This window comes from Cricetulus griseus (genome assembly GCF_003668045.3).
Source record: "Cricetulus griseus strain 17A/GY chromosome 1 unlocalized genomic scaffold, alternate assembly CriGri-PICRH-1.0 chr1_0, whole genome shotgun sequence".
NCBI lineage: Eukaryota > Metazoa > Chordata > Mammalia > Rodentia > Cricetidae > Cricetulus > Cricetulus griseus.
The window spans coordinates 144350304-144373779 of record NW_023276806.1 but is presented as its reverse complement, the minus strand read 5'-3'; the positions used below and the strand labels follow the sequence as shown (position 1 = coordinate 144373779).

General features: G+C 39.4%; 1 protein-coding gene and 1 pseudogene across 10 annotated transcripts in view; both read left to right on the top strand.

The window, feature by feature from the left end:
- Window positions 1-23476, top strand: part of Osbpl8 (oxysterol binding protein like 8) — a 121828-nt gene that overhangs the window by 16441 nt on the left and 81911 nt on the right. For 6 of the 10 annotated variants that reach the window (XM_027392429.2, XM_027392428.2, XM_027392426.2 and 3 more), the window contains one exon: window positions 16787-16892. In XM_027392429.2, coding sequence (XP_027248230.1) covers window positions 16851-16892 — 42 coding nt within the window. In that variant the 5' untranslated portion in view covers window positions 16787-16850. Of the gene's footprint in view, window positions 1-16447; window positions 16596-16786; window positions 16893-23476 lie in introns of those variants that run through there. The other 4 variants (XM_035450410.1, XM_027392427.2, XM_027392432.2 and 1 more) reach the window with 3 other exon arrangements.
- On the top strand, window positions 14352-15183 carry LOC100762737 (annotated as a pseudogene).

Below are 23476 nucleotides of genomic sequence, written 5' to 3'. Positions count from 1 at the left end.
AGGGTGAGCTGTGTGTTTGATTAAGAAGGAGGAGGGGAGTGGCGCAGGGGAAGGAGGGGTGAAAAGACTGTGAACTTAAGCTATTTTCTGATTTTAACCCAGTTTTCTTAGTTTTACCATACTCCCCACACCCTCACACATATACACACACCCTGTGTTGCAACAGGATTATCTCCTTGAAAACCAGGCTACAGGATCCTCTGCCTCTGCCTGTGCCTCCTGAGTGCTGGGATTAGTGGTGTGCAGCAGCAGGACCAGCAAGTTTTTTTTTTTTTTTTTTTCAAGGAAACAGTTATATACTAACATGCACTCTGCCGTGTAAAATCCAGTAGCTATGGAGACTGGTTCTTTGGCCACCAGCCTCTTTATTGTCTGAAATAGTCTCAATAGTCCCGGTTGGTCTTATTCTTTTCTGTCTTCTTCTTCTCTTTCTGTGAACACAACAAATGCATGCACATATTTGTATGTGAAATATTTTAGAAGCAGAGTCCAAGCTGTGTTATAGGCTGTTTTTTTTTTTTTTCCAGTTTTCTTAGTAAATCCTTGTACTGATTTTTGTCTTAAAACATGAGCTCAGAACTGAAGAAACTTAGGACTGGCCTCCTGCCCAAACTGTGTTTGGTGTCTTCATCTGTAAAATAAATGGTGTTAGGGTTGATTTTAAGTTTCTAACTGCTCTAAAATGCTATTGAGGAATGCTAGGGTTTTAAAGAGCAGACTTTGCATTATATATAGAAAGTGATTATCTCAAGCCAGCTGTGAACATTTAAAGTGGTAAACTCTTAGCAAGTTAAAAATGATGGTGGAATAGGGTTAGGGGGCAGAGTGGATGTCACAAACAAGATTAACAGGATTCAAGAAGACGATTTCTTATTTCCCACTGTACCCTGTAGGTGGATCGGCTACTTTTAAGGTAACTAGGAAAAAATAGCTTCCTTAAAGCTTATGGTAGGTGGTGTGTGTGTGTGTGTGTGTGTGTGTGTGTGTGTGTGTGTCTGTGTGTGTGTGTGTCTGTGTGTCTGTGTGTCTGTGTGTCTGTGTGTCTGTGTGTCTGTGTGTCTGTGTGTGTCTGTGTCTGTGTCTGTGTCTGTCTGTGTCTGTCACAGGGAATCTTCCTTGAAGCTTATGGTAGGTGGTGTGTGTGTGTGTGTGTGTGTGCCTGTGTGTCTATCATGGGGAAGCAGGGAGCATTATTTTGGATAGCCCAGGCTAACTTTGAATTCTCTATATTGTCAAGACTGGTCTTGAACCCCTAATCATTGTGCTTCTACCTCCCAGATACTGGAGCTATAGCCATGCACCACTATGCCAGGCTTGAATATATTTTTGACTGAAAATTCAAATCACATTTTTGGTGAGGGAAAATGATTGTATCATTGACTCCTCTTTGGAGGTCATACAAATTCGACCTTGGATATGTTCAAGTTTTTTTTTTTTCCCCAGAATTTTGTCATCATCTCACAGTGAGTGCCTTGGAAAAGCAGGGTGGAGGTCCATGCATAAGAGCCACTGATATAAAGCCAGGAGTGTGTTCCACTCCTTGGCTTCTGCCTTAATGTTATCTTGCAAGCTTGCCTGGGAAAGTCTTAGCTTTAAGAATTGCTGGGTGAAGGTGCTGTTTTTGAATTACCATTATAGTTTATTATTATTAATTACTGATTATGGTTATTAAAACTTTGGGGCCAAGGTTTGGGGGCACATACCTATAATCTTAACACTTGGGGGCATCATGGCAACAGGAGGATCAGGATTTAGAGTCGTGCTTGGCTGTTTGGGGGTTTGAAATCAGCATGGATTACATAAGACTGTCTCAAAAACTGAAACAAACAAAAAGGTAGGTTTTGTTTCTTGCCTTTTTTTTGTAAATTGTTGATTTATTTCCTTTTAGTTTTTGTATGCTCTTGAGTTTTTTGTCTCTGTTTTCAGCTTTTCTTGTACATTTCTTTTCTCATGTGTATGGGTGTGCACATAAGTGCATATGCTGAAATCAGAGGATACCTTGCAGGAGTGGTTTTCTTCTGCCATGTGGGTCAACCACGGTTGACAGCAAATGCTTTATTGCCATAGTCATCTCACTGGCTCAGCCTGTTTAGCTTTTATCTCTCTTGTCCATATGCTCCTTGCCCACTAACATGCTATGTTCCATTCTTTCTTCTGTTCGTTTTGCTGGTGGAGATAGAACACCATCAATCACTAATTAAGAAAATGCCCTACAGATGTGTATTCATTCTCATCTTCTGGGGCATTTCTTATTTGCTGGTTTCTCCTCTCAGATGACTTTAGCTTGTCTCAAGGTGACAGAAGACCAACTAGCACACAGACTTACCTTGCAGCTTTGTTTCCTACAGTAGCTCCACTGCTGCTACTTTGTCTAAAGGTCAGCATAATTGATCTAAAGTTAAATTTCTCATTGTGTGTCTCATTTTCTCATCACAAGTTTTTCTGCTGAGAATGAAATGGCTCAAACTCTTAACTAGGTATTGTAGCTGTCCTTTCTAGGAAATAAGACTTTAAAAAGGACATGTTCTATACAAAACATAGAGAAGAATCAGTTATATGTACAGAATCCTAATGGAAATCTATTAGAGTATTATAAGAAGACCAATTTTGTATTTTGTCAGTTCTACATTTAGATATATCCATAGCTGAGAAGGAATCATTAAAATATATTAATACAAAAATACTTCAAAATTAAAGAACTTTTTCTTTTATTTTACTCAAACCTAAAACTCCAGCTTTTGGGCTGTTGAGGCAAGTGGATCTCTGAGAAATCCAGGTCAGCTTGGGTCACTTGATGAGTTTAAAGCCAGCATGGGAAGCATAGTAACACTATCTCAAATACACTCTTTCACCGCCCCCCGGAACAAACAAACAAAAAGCCCCAGAAAACAAACAATACAAAACCTCCAAAGCTACAAAACTCATTGGGTTTCTGAAATACAGTTGTAATGTCATGAGATCATTACTTTATTTATTTGTAAACAGGGTTCCCTATAGCTTAGACTGTCCTTGAGTTTTCTGTGTAAGAAAAGGAGTTTATGGCCTTTAAACTCCTGATCCTTCTGCTTCAGTGCTGGGATTACAGGCATGTGCCACCAAGCCTGAATAGTTTTCTGGGGAAAGTTTTCATCTTGATTTCCAAATGAACTGAATTGAGATTCTGAATATGTAAAGGCTTTCCAAACTTGTGAAGCACATGGTGACAGATGCACAGCAGGTCCATATGTTGTGTACCTATTATTACAGTTAATCATTATTTTTGCTTTAGAGCAGGGCTATGGCTAACATCCAAGAGAGTGAAACTGGTGAATATGGATATATTCACATTGTGTTTTTAAACAGGAAGAGCTCTCTCCCAGTTGAATATCTTTGTCTCATACATAACATAACATCCATTACAAGAAGTTATAATTCTGGATCTTACTGTGAAATTTAAATGGATATTTGCATCAGATGGAAAGACATTGACTTTTTTCCCCCTCCATATAAGTTGGACTTGATGCCATAGGCACACTAATTTTGCCATCTCTTCACGACTGCTCCTTTCCGCCTCCGTGCTTCTGCACAGCACCAGTCCTTCCACCTGCACTACACTCCCTTCAGTCTATTGCCTTGTCCTTCCTCTAGAGCGCCTTTCATCATCTCCTCTTGTAACTCTGTGTCTTCACCTTAGTACAGACCCAGGGCTGACGTCCATGCGTGCTTTGTGTTGCTGTGACCTGCTGGCACCCGTGTCCCATGCAGTGTTAAGATTAACTGCCCCATCCAGTTTTCACAGCTGCTCTGTGCCTTACTTCCATTTCCCAGAGGGCAACAGAGTATAGGCTTTCTCCTGTCTCTGCCTTTGGAGTGCGGAGTTAATATTATGTACAGGATGCCCAGCAGCATTGCTTGGGATAGTGTAGTCTTGTCTCTTTCTCCCTCCCTCCCTCTCCGTTCTCATATGTTAAAATACAACTTAAAACCCAGACTACTTTATTCAGATACAGTGTGCATGAAATTTTAAAATGTACCCATGTTAAATGATAGTTTGCATTTTTTTGTAGTTGTATACACCCATGAAACTAACACCACAATTTAGATAGTTATTCTAGTAGTCCTTCAAAATACCCTCATGCCTCTTCCCCTAATCTCTCCTCTTTCCCACTCTTCCCCAGATAACAGCTGATCTGGGTTCTGCTCAACACTATATTTTTTTCTGTTCTCAATTTATACAGTTAGAAGTAGAGTGAATACTCTAGTTTGGCTTCATTTGCTCAGCAAAAGTTTTAGTTTGTTCCTTTTTAGGACTGGGCACTGTTTCATTGTATGTGACCATGCTGCAATTCATTTAGCTGCTCACTTGTTAATAGGCATTTGGCCTGTTTTGTATTTCTGGCTATTATAGAATGAAATGCATGTTACAGGTCTTTGGCTGGTTACTTTTCCATCTCTCTTGGGCTTACAATGTAGGAGTGTTTTATTTGGTTCTTGCTCATCTTCATCAATTCTTGCTGTCATTTAAAAATATTTTAGCTATCCTTGTCATCCTTCAGTAGTGTGCCATTGTGCCTTTTTGTGCATTTCTTTGATGGCTAATGTAACTGAGAATTTTGCTTGAATTAGCCATGTATATGTTAATTTTTTGTAAATCAATAGAATTTTTGTTTGTTTTTTGGACACAATGTCTTATAATGTAGCCCTTGATGGCTTTCCACTAAGTGCTGGATTGTAGATATAAGTCTGGCTCTAGAATATTCAGTCTGCTTTCAAATTAGTGCTTCTCATCATGTTTTTCTCTTAAATGCAGTACTTCTGTTGACTTAAATTATTTATTGAGATTTTATTTATTTTTATTTTATGTGTATGGGTATTTTGTCTGCATGTGTGTTTGTACATCACATGCTTGTAGTGCTCCTGAGGGGGGAGGCCAGAAGAGGGTGGTGAACTCTTTGGAACTGAAGTTACTGCATCTCTTTAGTCACTCTCATTAGGAATTACTTTATAGTTTTTGTTTGTTTTTGTTTTTGAGACACGTTTTGTGTGGAGTAAGCTGGCACCAAACCTTTACATAACTGAGGATGATTTTGAGCTTCTGGTCTTCCTGCCTCTGCCTAAGTGTTGGAATTACAGGTGTGTACTGTCATGGCTGGATTTATGTGGTGATGTGGATTAAACTCCAAGGGCTTTATGCATGCTTGGCAAACACTGTACCAGCTCTATCTCCATCCTTAAAACTATGCTTTTGAGTGAGAGTTTAATTTTTAGGATATCTGGCACATGAAATTCAGGGACTCCTGGGAAGTTGTTGTTTTTTCCAGTTCCTCCAAGAGAGACTTAGGTTTGCTGTTTTCTAGGATGTTAAGTACCGCTTGTATTAAGGAAGAGGCAGAGTACTTTGACCTGGTCAGTAGGGATTAGACATTAGTTGGTGGCCTTTTGCTCTTCTTCATTGGTGTGAGCAACTATAGCTTACAAAGGTATGGCTTGCGGGGTTGTTGTTTGCTTTTTATTTTGTTTCTGTTTTTTTTTCTTTTTTTTTTTTTTTGATAGTCATTCTATGTGACCCTGACTGTCCTGGAACTTGCTATGTAGACCAGGCTGGCCTTGAACTTGAAGAGATACACCTGTCTCTGACTCCCATGTGCTAGATTAAGTCATATGTTACCACACCTGATTAGTTTTATGGATTTTTAAGAAGGTGGATAGTTTGGGGGCTGTAGTAACTAGAGATGTGTATCAGAAATGTAGTATTTAAATATCAAATCTGGGACTTGGTGTATAGCTCACTGGTAGAAACCTTTTTTTTTTTTATCATAGATCAGACCTGAAGTTCTATCCCTCCCATGATATTTGTCATTTGTAACTTTTTACTTCCTTTAGACCATGTGTTACTTTTCATCACTTGTGCATTTTCACAGAAACATCCTAGTCCTTACCTGAAACAGTCTTTTGCATGAACATTAGAGGAATGGCAATGATAGTTGCTGATATGGTAGCAGGTATTTAGTGGGGACATGTTGAATTGAAGAAAAATTTTAGATACAAATTGAGTAGGTATAAAAGAAAGTAACAGATTCATGTTAGTGAATGTTTAGTGAAAGGGTCAGGGTGAGTTGAGACAGAGTCTAGCTATGTAGCCCAGGCTGGCTTGGAACTCAGTCTTCTACCTTTCTCACTGAAATGCTGGACTTGCAGGCCAGAGGCACTGTGACTACCAGTATGAACACTCAACATGGTTTTCAAAGATCTCCCAAATACTTTGCCCTTTCCTCTTTTTGTAAGCCACAAAAGTGACAAGAAAACCAATACGCTACTATTAATTATTATTATTATTATTGTTATTGTTATTATTTTATATGTATGGGTGTTTTGCCTGCAGGTTTGTCTGTGCACTATGATGAACGTAGAGGCCAGTAGAGGGCATCAAATCACTGGAAATGGAGTTACAGATGGTTGTGAGCCACCATGTAGGTGCTGGGAGTCCAACCCAGGTCCTCCAGAAGAGCAGCCAGTGCTCTTAACCACTGATCCATCTCTCCAGCCCTTGTAATTATTGTTTTTGTTTATTTTTTTCCTTCTGAGTCAGGATCTCACTCTGTAGCTCAGACTGGCCAGTAAATTACACAGCAGAGGCTGACCTCAAACTCATCGGCATTCCTGTGCCTTAACTTCTTAAGCACTAGGGTTATAGGTGTGATTTTTTTCTGTTTTTTTTTTTTTCATTTGTATTTTTGGTCCTTCCAATTAAGCTGTTAGGAAAAGATATGGACTTTATAGTCTGTTTATGCTCCTGTTCTTAATTTTTCACATCCTGGAAATGCTGATGGTTCTTGGATGTCGACTTTAATTTGTTCAGGGATATTAATACTTGCTAAGCTAGAGAAGAAATTTGGAATACATTTTCTTCCTACTGAAATTACATTTCTCCTGTTAAAGACATTTCTAAGTTTGGTAATTGACACACTTGGAATTAGAAAAAAAAATGTGTAGATGATAAGTAGACAAGAGGTTAGAAGTTTGAGTTCTGAATACCCGAATGTCTTCTTTTTTTTTTTTTTTTTTTTTTTTTTTTTTTTAAGACAAGGTCTTTTGTGAGCCCTTCCCCTGTTAGGATAAATCTTTCTGCCAAAGCTGCCCGAGCCCTACCACCACGTGGGCGGTCTCCGCCAGCTGCCCGAGTTCATTCCCCTCTTTATTTTTTTGAGATTGGAGTCTCCTGTGCACTGCCTCTTATACAGTTGCTCAGTTGCTCATATGGGGTAGGCTGTGGCCAAGTGCCTTGGGAGGGTTAATCATTAGTTATTGTGTCCACTCCTTGTTCATGAAGCAGATAGTTTTCTCAGAGTACCATTAGGATTGAGATCTAGCTTGAATGTATTGTTCTTTTTTTTTCTTCCTTTTTTTTTATGGCTGGGAAAAGATGACATTCTAAAACTGCATACATCAGAAAAGGGCTGCTCTTCTCAAAGGAAGAGAACATTATGTATATGTATAATCACATGACAAGGCTACACACTCGGGAGTGGGGGGTTATAGGTTGAATTAACTGAGGTGGGAAGCCCCGCCCACAGTGAGCAGTATCATTCTGTGGGCTAGTGCCCTGGACTGAGTAAAGGAGAAGAGCCGAGCAGGCAGAGTCCTCTTTCTCTGCTTCCTGACTGTGGATGATGCACTGTAACCTCATGTTCCCGCTGCCTTGTCTTCCCTGCCAGGATAGTCTGTATTCTCAAACTCTTCCTCCCTAAGGTGTTTTGTGTGTGATAGAACCACTGCTGTAGATTCTAACAGATGTGATGGAGCCCAAATGCTCCAGTCCTTAGAGATTTGCCATCACCATAAAATGACATCTGTTAAATGCTCATAAAGATTGGTTCACTTTATATGCCAATGACTTTCCCCTGACTTTTGTGAATACTCTTAAAAAACAGATGTGTTTTTATTTTATGTGTATGAATGTTTGCACACATATATGCACCACATGCATGACTGTTGTCCTTGGAGGCCAGAAGAGATCACTGGGTCCCCTGGAACTGAAGTTAAGCCATAGTGTGGCTGCTGGAACTGAACCTAGGTCCTCTGTAAGAGCAGCAGACACTCTTAACTATTATTAAGCCATCTTTCCAGGACCCATTTCTACCCTTAGTTGAATAAGTGATTTAATTACATTTTTTTCCCTGTATTATTTAATGAGTTTTCTTTTGATGCCTACTTTGTGATAGGTATACTACATAAGATGTCCAGGTGCCCCAAATAAAATAAGAGCTAACTTGCTTTTCCATTTGTGGAAATTACAGGGTTGCTACTAAAACATTAAATGAGATTTATATGCTAAAAATATAAAAGAAGAAATAGAAGCATAAAGAAAAAAATTTGAAGCGAGTTTCAATCTGTAGCCCATGATGCAACTATATATATATCCCATATATATATATATCTCCCAGGTTGGTTTTGAACTCTCAGCACCACTCCTGCCTCCATCTCCCGAGTGGCTGAGATTGCAGGCATAGTCTATTACATCTGTTACTGTGGTTTGTGATAAAGGTAAGTTCCCCAGCCTACTGAAGACTATGTGTCTCAGGCTGAGAAAAATCATCCTTCTTCCAGAAGAGGGAATTCTTTTTTTTTTTTTTCCTTCAGATTTTTTATTTGAATTAGAAACAAGATTGTTTTACATAACAATCCCAGTTCCCTTCTCTCTCCCATCCTCCCCTACCACCGACCCCCCAACTAAAACCCTACCTATCACATATCCTTTCTGCTCCCCCTGGATGGTGAGGCCTTCCATAGGGTGTCATCAGAGTCTATCATATCCTTTGGGATAGGGCCTAGGCCCACCCCAGTGTGTCTAGGCTCAGGGAGTATTCCTCTGTGTGGAATGGGCTCCCAAAATCCATACCTATGCTAGGGATAAGTACTGAACTACTACAGGAAGTCCCGTAGATTTCCAAGGTTTCCTCACTGAAACCCATGTTCCTGGGGTCTGGATCAGTCCCATGCTGGTATCCTAGCTATCAGTCTGGGGAGCAAGAGTTCCCCCATGTTCAGGTCAGCTGTTTCTGTGGGTTTCACCAGCCTGGTCTGGACCCTTTTGCTCTTCACTCATTCTTCTCTGCATCTGGATTCCAGTTCAGTTCAGTGATTAGTTGTGGGTGTCTGCTTCTACTTCCACCAGCTGCTGGATGAGGGCTATCGGGTGGCATATAAGTCAGTCATCAATCTTATTATCAGGGGAGGGCATTTAAAGTAGCCTCTCCTCTGTTGCTTAGATTGCTAGCTGGTGTCATCTTTGTAGATCTTCAGACATTTCCCTAGTGCCTGATTTCTCCATAAACTTAAAATGTCTTCCTCTATTATGGTATCTTCATTCTTGTTATCTTCTATTCTTCCCCTGACTCAACCTTTCTGCTCCCTCATGTCTTCCTCAACACTCCTCTTCTCCCCCTCTCATTCTCCTAGCTCCTTCCCCCTTCTTCTCATGCTCTCAATTTGCTCAGGAGATCTTGACCCTTTCCCCTTCTCCAAGCGACCATTTATGTCTCTCTTAGAGTCCTCCTTGTTTACTAGCTTCTCTGGCAGTATGGATTGTAGGATGGTAATCCCTTACTCTATGTCTGAAATCCATAAATTAGTGAGTACATACCATGTTTGTCTTTTTGTGATTGGGTTACCTCACTCAGAATGGTTTCTTCTAGTTCCATCCATTTTCCTGCAAATTTCCAGATTCCATTTTTTTTTTCTGCTGAGTAGTACTCCATTGTGTAAATGTACCACATTTTCTCTATCCATTCTTCAGTTGAGGGTCATCTAGGCTGCTTCCAGTTTCTGGCTGTTACAAATAGTGCTGCTATGAACCTCATTGAACAGATGTCCTTGTTGTATGAATGTGCTTCTTTTGGGTATATGCCTAAGAGTGGAATTGCTGGATCTTGTGGTGGACTGATTCCCATTTCAGAAGAGGGAATTCTTGAGCAAATTTGGACAACAAGCAGGCATTAGGAAAATGAAGAGTGGCCAGGTTCTTAGCTTCCATTGAGGCATAGGAGCTGAGCCTTGGAAGTGGTCATAATAGCAGGTGCTGGAGAACAAGGGGTAGAGGAGAGCAAGAGGAGACCTAATGGGATGAAATTAAATAATTTCGAGAAAGGAAGGGCACAATAGGATTGATTTATATTTCTGAAAAATAATAGCTAGTACAAAATTGAAATCATCAAAGCCCATTTGACCTTTTAAAGAGGGGTGGTAGAAGACGTGGAAGGATTGCAGAGAGTAGGTTATGGAGAGGACGGACGAAGAAAATGAAGGCTCTAGTTTGGAAAAGCTGCATGGTGAATTTAGGATGAGCCTTGAGAATAGAGGCAGGACAGGGATTAATCAGCCTGGGGTGGAAGCTGAAGCCACAGACGTTTAGAGTGACAGAGAAAAAGATGAGATACAGGGAAGCTTCATTAGAGCTGTGAAGTGCACACCAGAGAAGTAAGAACATTACAAAACATTTTATCGCAGCTGGGGAATAGAATGTTAAAGGGCTTATTTAGCATCGTGAGCTCAGAATTCCACTAGGCTTTGAGACAAATAATGAAAGTCTGTGTCTCATTAATTTAATGGTTTAAAAAAAATCTTACCTTGGAAAACATTCAGCCCTGGGGTTGGAGAGGTGGATCTTTGGTTTAGAGCACTTGTTGATCTTACAGAGGACTTTGGTTCAGTTCCAAGCCCCCACATGGTGGCTAACAAACTGCCTGTTTGAGGGGATCCAGTGTTCTCCCCTGGCTTTGACAGGTATGAGCTACACACTGGGTATACAGATACACATTCAGGCAAACACACGCATGAAGTAAAAATAAATTTTAATGAAGCATTTATTGTAATTTATATTTAGGAGCAACAACTTACTCTTGTTTCCTATATAATGATCCTATTTTTAAAATTTATTTTACTATTTCAGTTGTAGCCTTTGGGGACTGGGAAGATGGCTCAGCAATTAAGAGTTGTATGTTCTTGAAGAGGGTATGAGTTCAGCTGCCAGCATCAATGTCAGCAGGCTCACCACTGCCTGTAACTCCAGCTCCAGAGGCATTTGGCCCTTCTGGATTTCCATGGGCACCTACACTCACATGCATTTACCCCTACACAGACTCAAGCACGTGTAGCCATACAAAGGTGCAAACACATACACTTAATTAAATTGTAGCCCTTAATAATGAGAAGAAATATTTCAGTGTTATCAGCCTGATATAGTCCCAGGGGTGTGCTCCAGACCATCACTGATGATGTGTGATGATGATATACCATAGAATCAGAAGACTAATGCAGATTCACTAAACCATATTGTTTGCATTAGTAACCTTAAATTGTTTCTTTTTTTGTTTGTTTGCTTTTTGAGACAGGGTTTCTCTGTGGCTTTGGAGGCTATCCTGGAACTAGCTCTTGTAGACCAGGTTGATCTCGAACTCACAGAGATCCACCTGCCTCTGCCTCCCGAGGGCTGGGATTAAAGGCCATCACCACCGGGCCTTAAATTGTTTAAGCTAAATTGACAGAGTGAAATTTATCTCTTTAGAGCTAGAAATATATTATTTAAAAATGCAGTGTATCTAGTTACCAAAATGAAAGAGCTGTTTTTCTTATATGTGTACTTATCAAAATGAAACAGAAAACCTCCTGGGTGTCCAGTAAGATGCTTGATACTTTTGATACTTGCTTCTCTCCCCCTTTTCTCTGTGACCAAAATGATAAATTAAGCCAAAAAGAAATTTTATAAAAGTTTCTTTCTTTCTTTCTTTCTTTCTTTCTTTCTTTCTTTCTTTCTTTCTTTCTTAAACTTAGTTTCTGTAAGAACTTGGTTAGGCTAAGTATAGGGATTGAGCCACCGGTTTTCCAAGCAGTATTTTCAGAGTACTGGTAACAAAAGAGAGAAAATAGTCCTTTTTTAAATGTTGGATTCAACTACTAATTATGTTGAAATTAATGTATAGCCTTAGCTTCACTTGGCAGTTTTGAGAAGTGAAACTGTAGTGTTCTGATACAGAACTCTTTTAAAGTTCTTGTTTTGGTTATAGATGTAGTGCAACTCGGAAAACTGCTGAGTGACAGGAGACTGTCTTTTCCTCAAGCCTGCTCTTTGGAACCTATTAAACAATTAATATACACTTGTGCTTTCTGACTTAGGATTGTATAAATGTCTTAGCTTCTCACCTCTAAGAGATTGTTAGATGAATGAGCAAATACTTTAAGCCTCTGAATTCATTATTTTTCTAGTTGCCGTAGCAAAACAGCTGATGAGTGTGAGTGTGTGTGTGTGTGTGTGTGTGTGTGTGTGTGTCTTGGCTCATGTTTGGAGGGTTCAGTTCTGTAAGGCATGGATGGCCCTGGAACTTGGGGTACCTGGTCACACTGTATTCACACTTAGGATGCAGGGAAAGATGAAAGCTAGTGCTTAGCTTACATTTTCTTCCATCCTATCCGAAGCTGCTACTTCGGATGCTGACACCCCTAATCAGGGTGGGTCTTCTCCGCCCCTGCAGTTTAACCTTGCTGGAAACACCTGTCTGGGCTCTCACAGAGGTATGTTACATAGGTGGTTCTTAATCTCGTCAAGTCAAAATGAGTAGTAACCATCACAGTCCCCAACTACCTTCTCCCTCCAGAGTTTCTGCTGTTAGCTGGGTTTCTTAATTTTGTTTTCAAAGGTGATGAATTTGAGGCATGTAGTCTTAATTTCAGGTTTCTTTTCCTTTTCCTGCTCCCATTATTAGTTACACATGTTAAGATTTTTATTTAGTGTGTATCTTGCCTTTTTTATATAGTTTGCCTTTGCAAAGAGTAATGATAAAATTTTTCAAATTAAAAACTAAAAATGAGATTAAAAATGATTATTGATTGTTTAAAATACAAGTATCACATGGCCCTGAACTGAGCTTTCCCCTCCCCAGTTCTCAACAAGATCTCATCTACTTTAAATTCTGATACATGTACAGACTGTCACTTCAGATTTCTAGGTTGGTCTGCCCCAGAGTCATGTCTTCATGATCAGTTGCTTCCTTTACCCCCTTTTTAATTTGAGGATTTATTTTGTTTGTATGAATGTTTTTCGTTAATGAATGTTTGTGTATCACTTGCATGCCTGGTGCCTGAGGTCAGAGGAGGTGTTGAAGCCTCTAGAACTGGGGTTTCAGGTGGTTGTGAGCCACTGTGTGGGTACTGGAAATTGAACCCAGGTTCTTTGCAAGAGCAACAACTGCTCTTAAGAGCTGAGCCATCTCTGCAGCTCCTCAGCTGCTTCTGTGATGTCTCCATTCAGAGGTCTAAGTTAATCCCATGAATATCCATCTGGAGACAAGTTCATATCCACTTAGCTTCTTCCCAAGTCTCCCTACAGTATCCTGAACACCTGTTAGAGGCAACTTCATTTTTTATATTGAGTTGCTTGAGGCAAAATCCTTGCCAATTTCTCCAACCTCCTCTGTACCTTATGCTATATATATGGCTCATCAATAATAATTTGACTATATATTCAAAGTATTTATATAAAGTATTTATGAAATATGTCTGCTGATTCTCTAGTGCAGGCCACCATTGTCTCTTGGTGGATTATATGTATTATAGCAATAAGTACCAATTTGTAATTATATTTAGAGTTAGCAGTTAGAGCAACCCTAAAGAAGTCAAATCCATTTTCTGCACTTAGCTTTCATCAACAGTCTTCCTTCTCATTCAGGGTAGAGTTGCCTGTCCTGCCTGACTCACCGTGATTTGGAAGTTAGTTGCTCTTTTCTTCTCACATTCTATTCCTTCCCCACCCGTGACCTGCTCCAGAGGCTTTGCACCTGCTTGCTTTTCTGCCTGGAAATCTGCGTGGCTCATTCCCTCATGTTACTGGGGTCCTGACTCCGAATCATCTCTGAGGCCTTCCATCCTGTCTGCTATTCTCTTCACCCTACTCCTGCACTCTTCCCTGTTGCACTTAGAACTCTTCTCTGTTGCACTTAGTACTATTTCAAAATTATCAGGTTAGATAGCTTTTGAGAAAAACAAATTACTGAAGATAAGTAAAGCCAAAGGACAATTAATCTGAAGAATTAGATACTGGTAAGTTTTTTGGGAAAACTAGAGATGTGAAAAAAGAAGACAGTTTCAGTTTTAATTTTGTCACTGGTGATAATTGTAGTTGTCTAGCAGTTGAAATATATATATATATATATATATATATATATATATGTGAAGTAAAATAAGTTTTTCTTTATTACATTGGCATAAACAAAGCTATGTTACAATCTAGCATGTAAAAAACCAGAAGATGCCCTGGCATGATTCCGTCCTGCATGTCTGTTCTGAGGAGCAGTAGGCAATTTCCTCCGTCCGACTTGTCTCACACCAAAGTGCGCTCCTCCACCTCATGGAAGACTCGATGGACGTGGACATGAGCCTTTTTAGGCCACAGAACTACCTTTTCGGTTGTGAACTAAAAGCTGACAAAGATTATCACTTTAAGGTGGATAATGATGAGAATGAACACCAGTTGTCACTAAGAACGGTTAGTTTAGGGGCAAGGGCATAGATGAATTACACATTGTAGAGGCAGAAGCAATGAACTATGAAGGCAGTCCAATTAAAGTAACACTGGCAACTTTGAAAATGTCTGTACAGCCAACAGTTTCCCTTGGGAGCTTTGAAATTACACCACCTGTGGTCTTATAGTTGAGGTGTGGTTCAGGGCCTGTGCACATTAGTGGACAGCACCTAGTAGCTGTAGAGGAAGATGCAGAGTCAGAAGATAAAGATGAGGAGGATGTAAAACTCTTAAGTATGTCTGGCAAGCGATCTGCTCCTGGAGGTGGTAACAAAGTTCCACAGAAAAAAGTAAAAATCGATGAAGATGAGGATGATGAAGAATATGATGATGATGAATATGATGATGATGATTTTGATGAAAAACTGAAGAAAATGTTGCAGTGAAGAAATCTGTATGAGATACCCCAGCCAAAAATGCACAAAAAAATCAAACCAAAATGGAAAAGACTTAAACCGTCACCATCAAGATCAAAAGGTCAAGAGTCCTTCAAAAAACAGGAAAAAACTCCTAAAACCCCCAAAGGACCTAGTTCTGTAGAAGACATTAAGGCAAAAATGCAAGCAAGTATAGAAAAAGGTGGTTTCTCTTCCCAAAGTGGAAGCCAAGTTCATTAATTATGTGAAGAATTGCTTCTGGATGACTCACTAGGAGGCTATTCAAGATCTCTGGCAGTGGAGGAAATCTCTTTAAGAAAATGGTTTAAACAGTTTGAAATATTTCATCTTAAAATAAGAGTTGTTATATCTGGCTGTCCTTTTTATAATGCAAAGTGAGAATTTTCCCTACTTTGTTTGATAAATGTTGTCCAGGTTCCATTGCTAAGAATGTGTTGTCTAAAATACCTGTTTTCAAGGATGGACCCCACCCTTTACTTGGTTTTTTAAGTATGTATGGAATGTTATGATAGGGACATAGTAATAGTGGTGCTCAGATGTGGAAATGGCAGGGACACAAAAATATACATGGGAAATAACTCAGTATTTTAAAAAAGTTAAACAACAGCACCCTGGAGAAGGGGAAAGGGTCACCATCTCCTGAGCAAATTGAGAGCATGGGAAGGGGGAGGGGGGAGCTATGAGAATGAGAAGGGAAGAAAAGGAAGGATGCAGAGGTCATGAGGGAGCAGAAAGGTTGAGTCAGGTGAAGAATAGAAGAAAGGGTATGTGATAGGTAGGGTTTTAGTTGGGGGGTGGTAGGGGAGGAAGGGAAGGAGAAGGGAACTGGGATTGTCATGTAAATCAATCTTGTTTGTAATTCAAATAAAAAGAAGTCAAAAAAAAAAAAAAGAAAGAAACCAAAAAAATTATAGGACATGTGACATATGTGCTGATCCCTCTGCATGGGAACACTTCTGAGACCGGACAACAAATGTTACAACTAGTTTCCCCAAGACCATTGGCTCAGTTTTCTCAGGGTTCCCTAGAAATTCCATCACCCCCAGACAACAGGAAGCAGTGTATAGAACATAAGGCCCACATTCCCAAGAAGTGGGGTGAATGGTTTTTAGCCATACAGTGGGTTATGGATATCTGTCATCATTGGGGGGAGGAATATAGGTTAACTATATACTATAAGGCGACTATCAACTCAAATATTTTACATTGGTGTAGATTTTGGTATATTGATACAAATTAAAAGTTATTTTTGTTGTACCATAAACAACAACAACAACAACAAAAACACACTAGGAGATATCCTTGGTTTTGTTTTCTTGAGATAGAATTGATACAGCCTCATCAGTCTTCTTGTCTCTGCTTCCCAGATGTTGGACAGTTCCTTTTTTTAAGCTTGCCTCTAGGTATTTTTCATCTGGGATAATTTTCTTTGAACTTTTTTTTTTGAACTTTTATTCTTTAAAAAAGATTATGACTTTTATTTGTTTTATGTTTATAGGTGTTTTGCTCATATGTCTGTCACCACATGTGTGCAGTGCCCATGAAAGCTAGAAGAGGGTGTTGGGTCCCATGTAACTGGAGTCATAAATGGCTGTTGGCTGCCAAGTGGATGTTGGGAATTGAACTCAGGTGCTCCGAAAGAACAAGTGAGCAGTCTCTCCAGATTAGTCCTTAAAAACCAAACCAAACAAAACAAACCCTTTGTCAAAATCAGTTTTTTGTTTAATTTTCCAGTAACCTTAGCATAAAATATTTCTCCCTTCTACTGTAATTCATGGTTATTTTCTATTTGCCTTAATTTTTAATCAGTACTAATACAACACTTTTCTTTCTCTAGGGTTTCCAGACTTATAGAATGGCAAAACATTAATGGAAGGAGAAGCATAAGTCTATCTTCCATTATGGAGGCAGGGTTAGCAGATGGAGAACCTGACAGAACTTCGGTGAGTAGTTTTAAAACAGTGTAATAAGAACATGTTATCTACAGCTGCAGAGTGCTTGATGTAAGCCATAGCTTTATTCCTAAAAATTCATTGAAAGCAATAGTTTATTTGGTTGATTGGTTGGTTTTGGGTTATTTTTGAGGCAGGTTCTCACTATGTAGCCCTGGCAGGCCAGGAGGAACTTGCTATGTAGACCAGGCTGGCCTTGAGTTCACAAAGAACAGCCTCTTCTGCATCCCAAGTATTGGGATTAAAGGCAAGAGCCACACTCCTTGCAAAAGCAAATTACTTAAAATATTTTAAAAATAATACTTAAGCCCCCACATTGTTAGAATTGCAGATTGTTCAAAGCTTGTTGGAGCAATGCCTGTCAGGTTTCTGGTATTTCTGTTTCATATCCTTTTCTTCTCTGTTCCTTCAGAGCCATATTGTCTCAGACATACTCATGTAATCATTTGTATTTGCTTTCTCAAACCCCTTTTGGATCTCAGTAAAATCAAGAGAATATTAACCATTGAGGAAATTAAATACCTCTAAATCTCAGATCATGTGGAGCTCTGAGCAAGGAGAGTGGTGAAACATTAAACTAATACAGAATGAAAGCAACTCACTTTAACTGTATAGAAATTTGAAAGTCAACAGTGCTTACTGAACTAGATTCTGAAATGAAAGTAAATGTGGGTAGCAGGAGAGTATATGCTATACAGTAATTAAGAAATTCACCCCTGGTAAATATTAAGTGGATGATGTCATTATAAAATAAAGGCTTTATTCCGGAATAATCATTTTGACTCTTTTTTAAAAAAGATTTATTTACTATGTACACAGTTTTCTCTCTGCATGTATCCCTGCAGGCCAGAAGAGGGCACCAGATCTCAATACAGATGGTTGTGAGCCACCATGTGGTTGCTGGGAATTGAACTCAGGACCTCTGGAAGAGCAGACAGAACTCTTAACCTCTGAGCCATCTTTCCGGCCCTCATTTTGACTCTTATATTTGAGTGACTCTATTAAATTTTGATTTATAGTATCTTTGTTAGCAGTGTTGTTCTTGCCCAAAGTAAAGGTGTCCTCCATGAAATGTAGTCACGGGGTAGTTTAACCACTTACTAGTTCCCATATTTGTGAATGTAGTTCTTGGAGGTGGTAATAATGGAACTGACATTCTACTGCTAACATAAATCAAAATATCTAGAAGTTTTTTGTTTTTGTTTTTAAAGAATATTGGGCCAAGGCAGTGGCCAGCTTTCTATCTTTGATTTTTCTGTGGAGATGAGTTACTGTTTTGTCAAGGTGATTGTAAAGTTTAATTGAGTAGATGTCCTTTGTTCAGGCTCCAGTAGGGACAGTGTAATAATTAATAGTTTTGGTGACATGAATTAACTTGATCCAAACCTTTTTGAATATTTGGTTTAGATTTGTTTTGGTTCCTTAAATGTTAAAGTTAAACTTTGCCTGGCATTGGTGGCACATGTCTTTAATACCAGATTAGGGAGGCAGAGGCCGTCGGATCTCTGTGAGTTCCAGACCAGCCTGATTTACAGAATGAGTTCCAGGACAGCTTCCAAAACAATACAGAGAAACCCTGTCTCGAACCCCCCCCCCCAAAAAAAAAGTTAAACTTAAAAGTGACCACTTGTTAATAGAAAATAAAATCATCTTGGGAATAATGTGGCTTATATAGGGCATGGAAGCTGGCCAGAAATAGGTGGCTGATGGGAGGTTATTTTATTTTTACTATTATTTCAAAAAAAGTTAAAAATAAGCCTTGTATTTAAAAATTGTCAGTAATAGGGCTTGAGATATAGGTGGGCCGGCTCAGACCCACTGTGGGTAGCATCATTCCCTGAGCTTACACATATATTCTGAGATGTATAAGAAAGCTACCTAAGCAGGGAGGGAGGGAGGAGAAAGAGGAGGGGAGAAGGGGAGTCGGGAGGAGAACATAAGGGATCAGGAAGGTCGAGTTGGGGGAAGGACAGAGAAGGAGAACAAGGAAAGAGAAGAGATACCTTAATAGAAGGACCCATTATGGGCTTAACGAGAAATCTGACACAAGGGAAATCTCCAGCGATCCACCAGGATGACCCCAACTAAGAATGTAAGCAATAGTAGAGAGGCTACCTTAAATGCCCTTCCCCTATGAGATTGATGGATTTCAGTTAATTTTTTTTTTTAATTCTAAATTCTGTTCCTGAAAAGTTGGAATAAAGATGTTGAAGTAGTAGGAGAAACTGTTTTGTTTCTTGTTCATTGTTTCTTCTGTGATAAAAATGTGTATTTAAATCTAGTGTTACAGTTCACCTTTGAGTTTTACTATTGTAAAATAGCACCTTTGGACGTGATGCTCTGAGTGAGTTACTGTTGGGGCACGGATGAGGTGGGTAAGAACTTGGTTCTGAAGACTTGTAGCTAGGAACTGGAGTGGAGGTGGCTGTGCTGGGCAGTCCTGCAAATCAGAAAGCTAACATAGGAGGATCATGAATTTGAAGGCAGCTTTAATTGGTATACCCTGTCTCCTGAACAAAACAAGAAAAAGACAAGAGCATGACTACTTAGCGTGGCATAATGAATGCAAATTTCCGAGGTTACAGTTTCCCTATGATACATGAAAAGATAATTGTTCTGTACGTCTTTCAGTGTGATTTTTGAGTATTAACTGAAGCCATGACTCTATTGCCTATTACAATGCTGTGCACATTATTAAACATCCATTACATAAAAGCTACTATTGGGGGCTGGAGAGATGACTTGGAGGTTAAGAGCACTGGCTGCTCTTCCAGAGGTCCTGAGTTCAATTCCCAGCAACCACATGGTGGCTCACAGCCATCTATAATGAGATATAGTGCCTTCTTCTGGTGTGCAGACATACATGCGGGCAAAAATACTGTATACATAATTAAATAAATCTTAAAAAAAGCTACTGTTGTTTTTGGTATGGCTTTTACTTAAAAAGACTCTCTAAAAAGATCAATAAGAGAAGTCTATAAAGTCTGTTTATGTACATTGGATAGTTGTGAAAGCTTTATTCTTTTAAATTTTTACTTTATGTGTAAGGGTGTTTTGCCTGCATGTATGGCTGTGTACCACATGCATACCTGGTGCTGTGGAGGCCAGAAGAGGGCACCAGAACCCTGGAACTGGAGTTACAGATGGTTGAGAGCCTCCAGGTGGGTGTTGGGAATCAAGCCCAGGTACTCTGGAAGAGCAGAGCCGTCTCTCTAGCCTGTAAAAGCTTTAAGAGAATATTAATTGTGAATAGCAGTAGTAAGGAGGGATCATTGGATTGAAAATTAGTCAGGAGAACATTTCAGGATGAAATAGGAGGTGAGGGTCACTAGGGGATTAGTCATTTAAAATTGAAGGTAAAAATTGAATATCCTAGGCTGGAAATATGAGTAGTGTTTATGTGGAAAATTATTGCCATAGCAGATAAAGACCAGATTTACAGGTCAGGGGCCAAAACAAAGTCTTTCATACTAGGTATGCAGGTGATGGTAATCCTTGAATATTTTATTGAGTGGCTGGAATGAGTTTGGAAGCAGGATATAAAATGATTCAGAGAACGAGGATTCTGAAACATATGGAGCTGATGTCAGATATCTTTATCCATTGCTCTCCACCTTACTTTCTGAGACAGCTCTCCCACTGGATTCCCCGTCTCCACTACCCACCTGAGCACTGGAATTCTGACGTGTGCTGCTGTGCTTAGCTTTTACGTGGGTTCTCAAGAACCGAACTCTGTCCTTATGCCTACATAGCAAGCACTTCACCCACTGAACCATTAAAAAAGAAAATAAAATGATTGTTTTTAAAGAAGCCTTTCCAAGTCCCTGTTTCTTGAAATTAGAATTGATGAGGATTGCTTAGATTTAGATTTTAATATTCTTACCACAAACGATTTATAAGTGGTTTTGTGTATTACCAACCAGGAGACTGCAGTGTTAATTTTCTCTCTTCTGGTAATGGGAGTCACTGACAGTCATTGCCATGTCTGTTAATTCAGCTGGCTTAGGAAAATGAGAGCTTGAGAAAGTGACTGTAATGAGTTTTAAGCAAGCAGACTAACCAATCACAGTTTGTAATGTGTTTATATTCTAGACTATTAGTCTTTTTGCTATTTAAAAACTTTGCTGAGTGTCTTAGGGATTCCATTGAATAGGTACTAAAGATTCCATCTTTAGTTAAACATTTTTGTAGTTGTTAGAGGCTGATATTATTCAAGGTTTGAATAACGTGGTAAAAATCTGCCAAGTATATGGCGGTTATAAAGATAGCTTGCCACCTGAATTTGGTCTTCAGAACCCACTTGATAGAAGGAAAGACTGGCTCTGGCAGGCTATCCCTGACCACCTACTTGCCATGGTATGTACTCTCACACAAAGATGTATGTTCCCCAACACACAAAAGAAGATGAATCTTTAAAAAGTAAAATGCAGTTAAAATCTGATGTCTCTGAATTACATAATTCCATGTTAATGCTCAAAGTAGGTCTACCTACATAAAAAGTAAAATATGCCAGGTACACAGACTGTTCAGTGAATTTGGGGAAGCCAGCAAGAGGAAGAGTTAGTTAGAGGAAATTGGGAAAAACAGCCAGTGCTCTACGCAGTATATCAGCAGGTTTCCTAGCTAAAAATTGTGTGTTTTGATTTGCATTTTTGCTTGGAGATTTCTCTTCCCCATTGGTGGTGATGGAACTCAGGGCTTTGAGCACACTCAGGGCCAATGCTTTCTTACTGAATTACATCCAGGTCCTGCTTGGAAACCAGAACATATGGTCCCAGGACTTTGGGGTTCCCAAGACCTTTCATAAAATGTGAGATCAAAATTATCTCTGAAATAATACCATATACTTTTGGTACTTTTTGCTTTTTTCTTACCTTCTTGCACCTGTACACTGATTTTGTATTGTTTTTTTGAAGGTATGCTTGTGATATCTTGTGATTGTAATTTTTTAGTTTAATTTTTTTCCACAGGATATTTTGACCTTTCTTAAAAAGAGATTTGTGCACTGGTGCCAAAGAGATCAGAAGAGAGTATTGGATCCCCTAGAACTGGAATTACGAATGGTTGTGAGCACATGGGTGCTGAGATTGGAACCTGGGTCTTCTGCAAGAACAAGTTCTCTAACCTGAAGAGACACTTTTCCAGTCCCAATGTTTTGACTTTTAAAGTGAGGTTTCTTTTAGAATTGCAGAAAAATTACAAAGATAGTTTCTATATCTTTTGTATCCACTGTCCCGTTGTCTTATATTTAGTATGGTACATTTGGCATAATGAACCCATACTGATTTTATACACACACATACACATAGGCATATATGCATGCACATATGTATGTATGCATATATGCAGATAAAAAGTTGTATGTGTATGTGTTTGGGGTATGCATGTGTACTCGTCAGCATACTCTTATGGCTCTGCACACACCTGTTTGTGTGGGGGGGCAGAGACTATTTTTTTTCTTTATTATTGGTCACATTATTTGAAATGGGATCTCTCACCTAGAGCTCATTGGAGCTCACTGATTTGCTAAGTTGAGTAGTCATGTGAGCACTCTTCAGGGCTTGGCTCTGCCTGGAAGAGCTGAAATTACAGGCTCTTGCCATCATGGTATGCCTGCTTTTTAATGTGGGGGCTGGGGATCTTATTGTTTCTCTAATTTTTTTGATACAGGAACTAGCATTGAACTTGCTTTATAGCCAAGGATGCTCTTGAACTTCCACTCTGACTCCTGCTCTCATCTCCTAAGAAATGGTGTGTACCATGATGTCTAGTGTGAGGAGGTCTTGGGACCAATTACAGGACTTTGGGCATGCTCAGCAAGCACACTACCAACAATGCTGCATCCCAAGCCCCCATTGATAAATTATCACTAATAAATATTTAATTGTGTGTGCACATATGCTGTGGTGTGCTTAGGGAGATCAGGGAGCAACTTGTAGGCGTTGATTCTCTCCTTTCACTGTGGGTCCTGGAGATTGGATTCAGGTTACCAGGTTGAATGGAAGCACACTTACTCAGCCATCTTTCTGACCCAGTAAATTATTATTAACTGAAATTTATTCTTGATTCAGATTTGCTTAGTTTTACCTAATGTTCATTTTCTGTTCTAGGGTCTCATCCAGGATGCCACAGTGCATAGTTGTCATGTCTCCTTGGGCTTGTCTAGGCTGTGGCAGGTTGTCATACTTAACTTGTTTTTAATAAACCTTTTACTTTGTTGCTTGTTGTCGAGAGAATAAATGCTGGCCTGGAAGTCACTATGTAACCCAGACCAATATGCCATTTAGCAATCTTCATCAGCCTCCCCATTTTTGAGATTATAGGTATGAAACACACCTAGTTCATCTATACAATTTTGAAAGTTCAAGCAGGTATTTTTGCAAGTTGTTTTTTATTTGGAGTTGGTTTCTTTTTCTTTTCTTTCTTTCTTTCTTTTTTTTTTTTTTTTGTTTTTTAAGAGGGTTTATCTGTGTAACACCTCTGGCTGTCCTGGAACTTGCTTCGTAGACCAGGCTGGCCTCGAACTCACAGAGCTCCACCTGTCTCTGTCCCTGAGTGATGGCATCAAAAGTGTG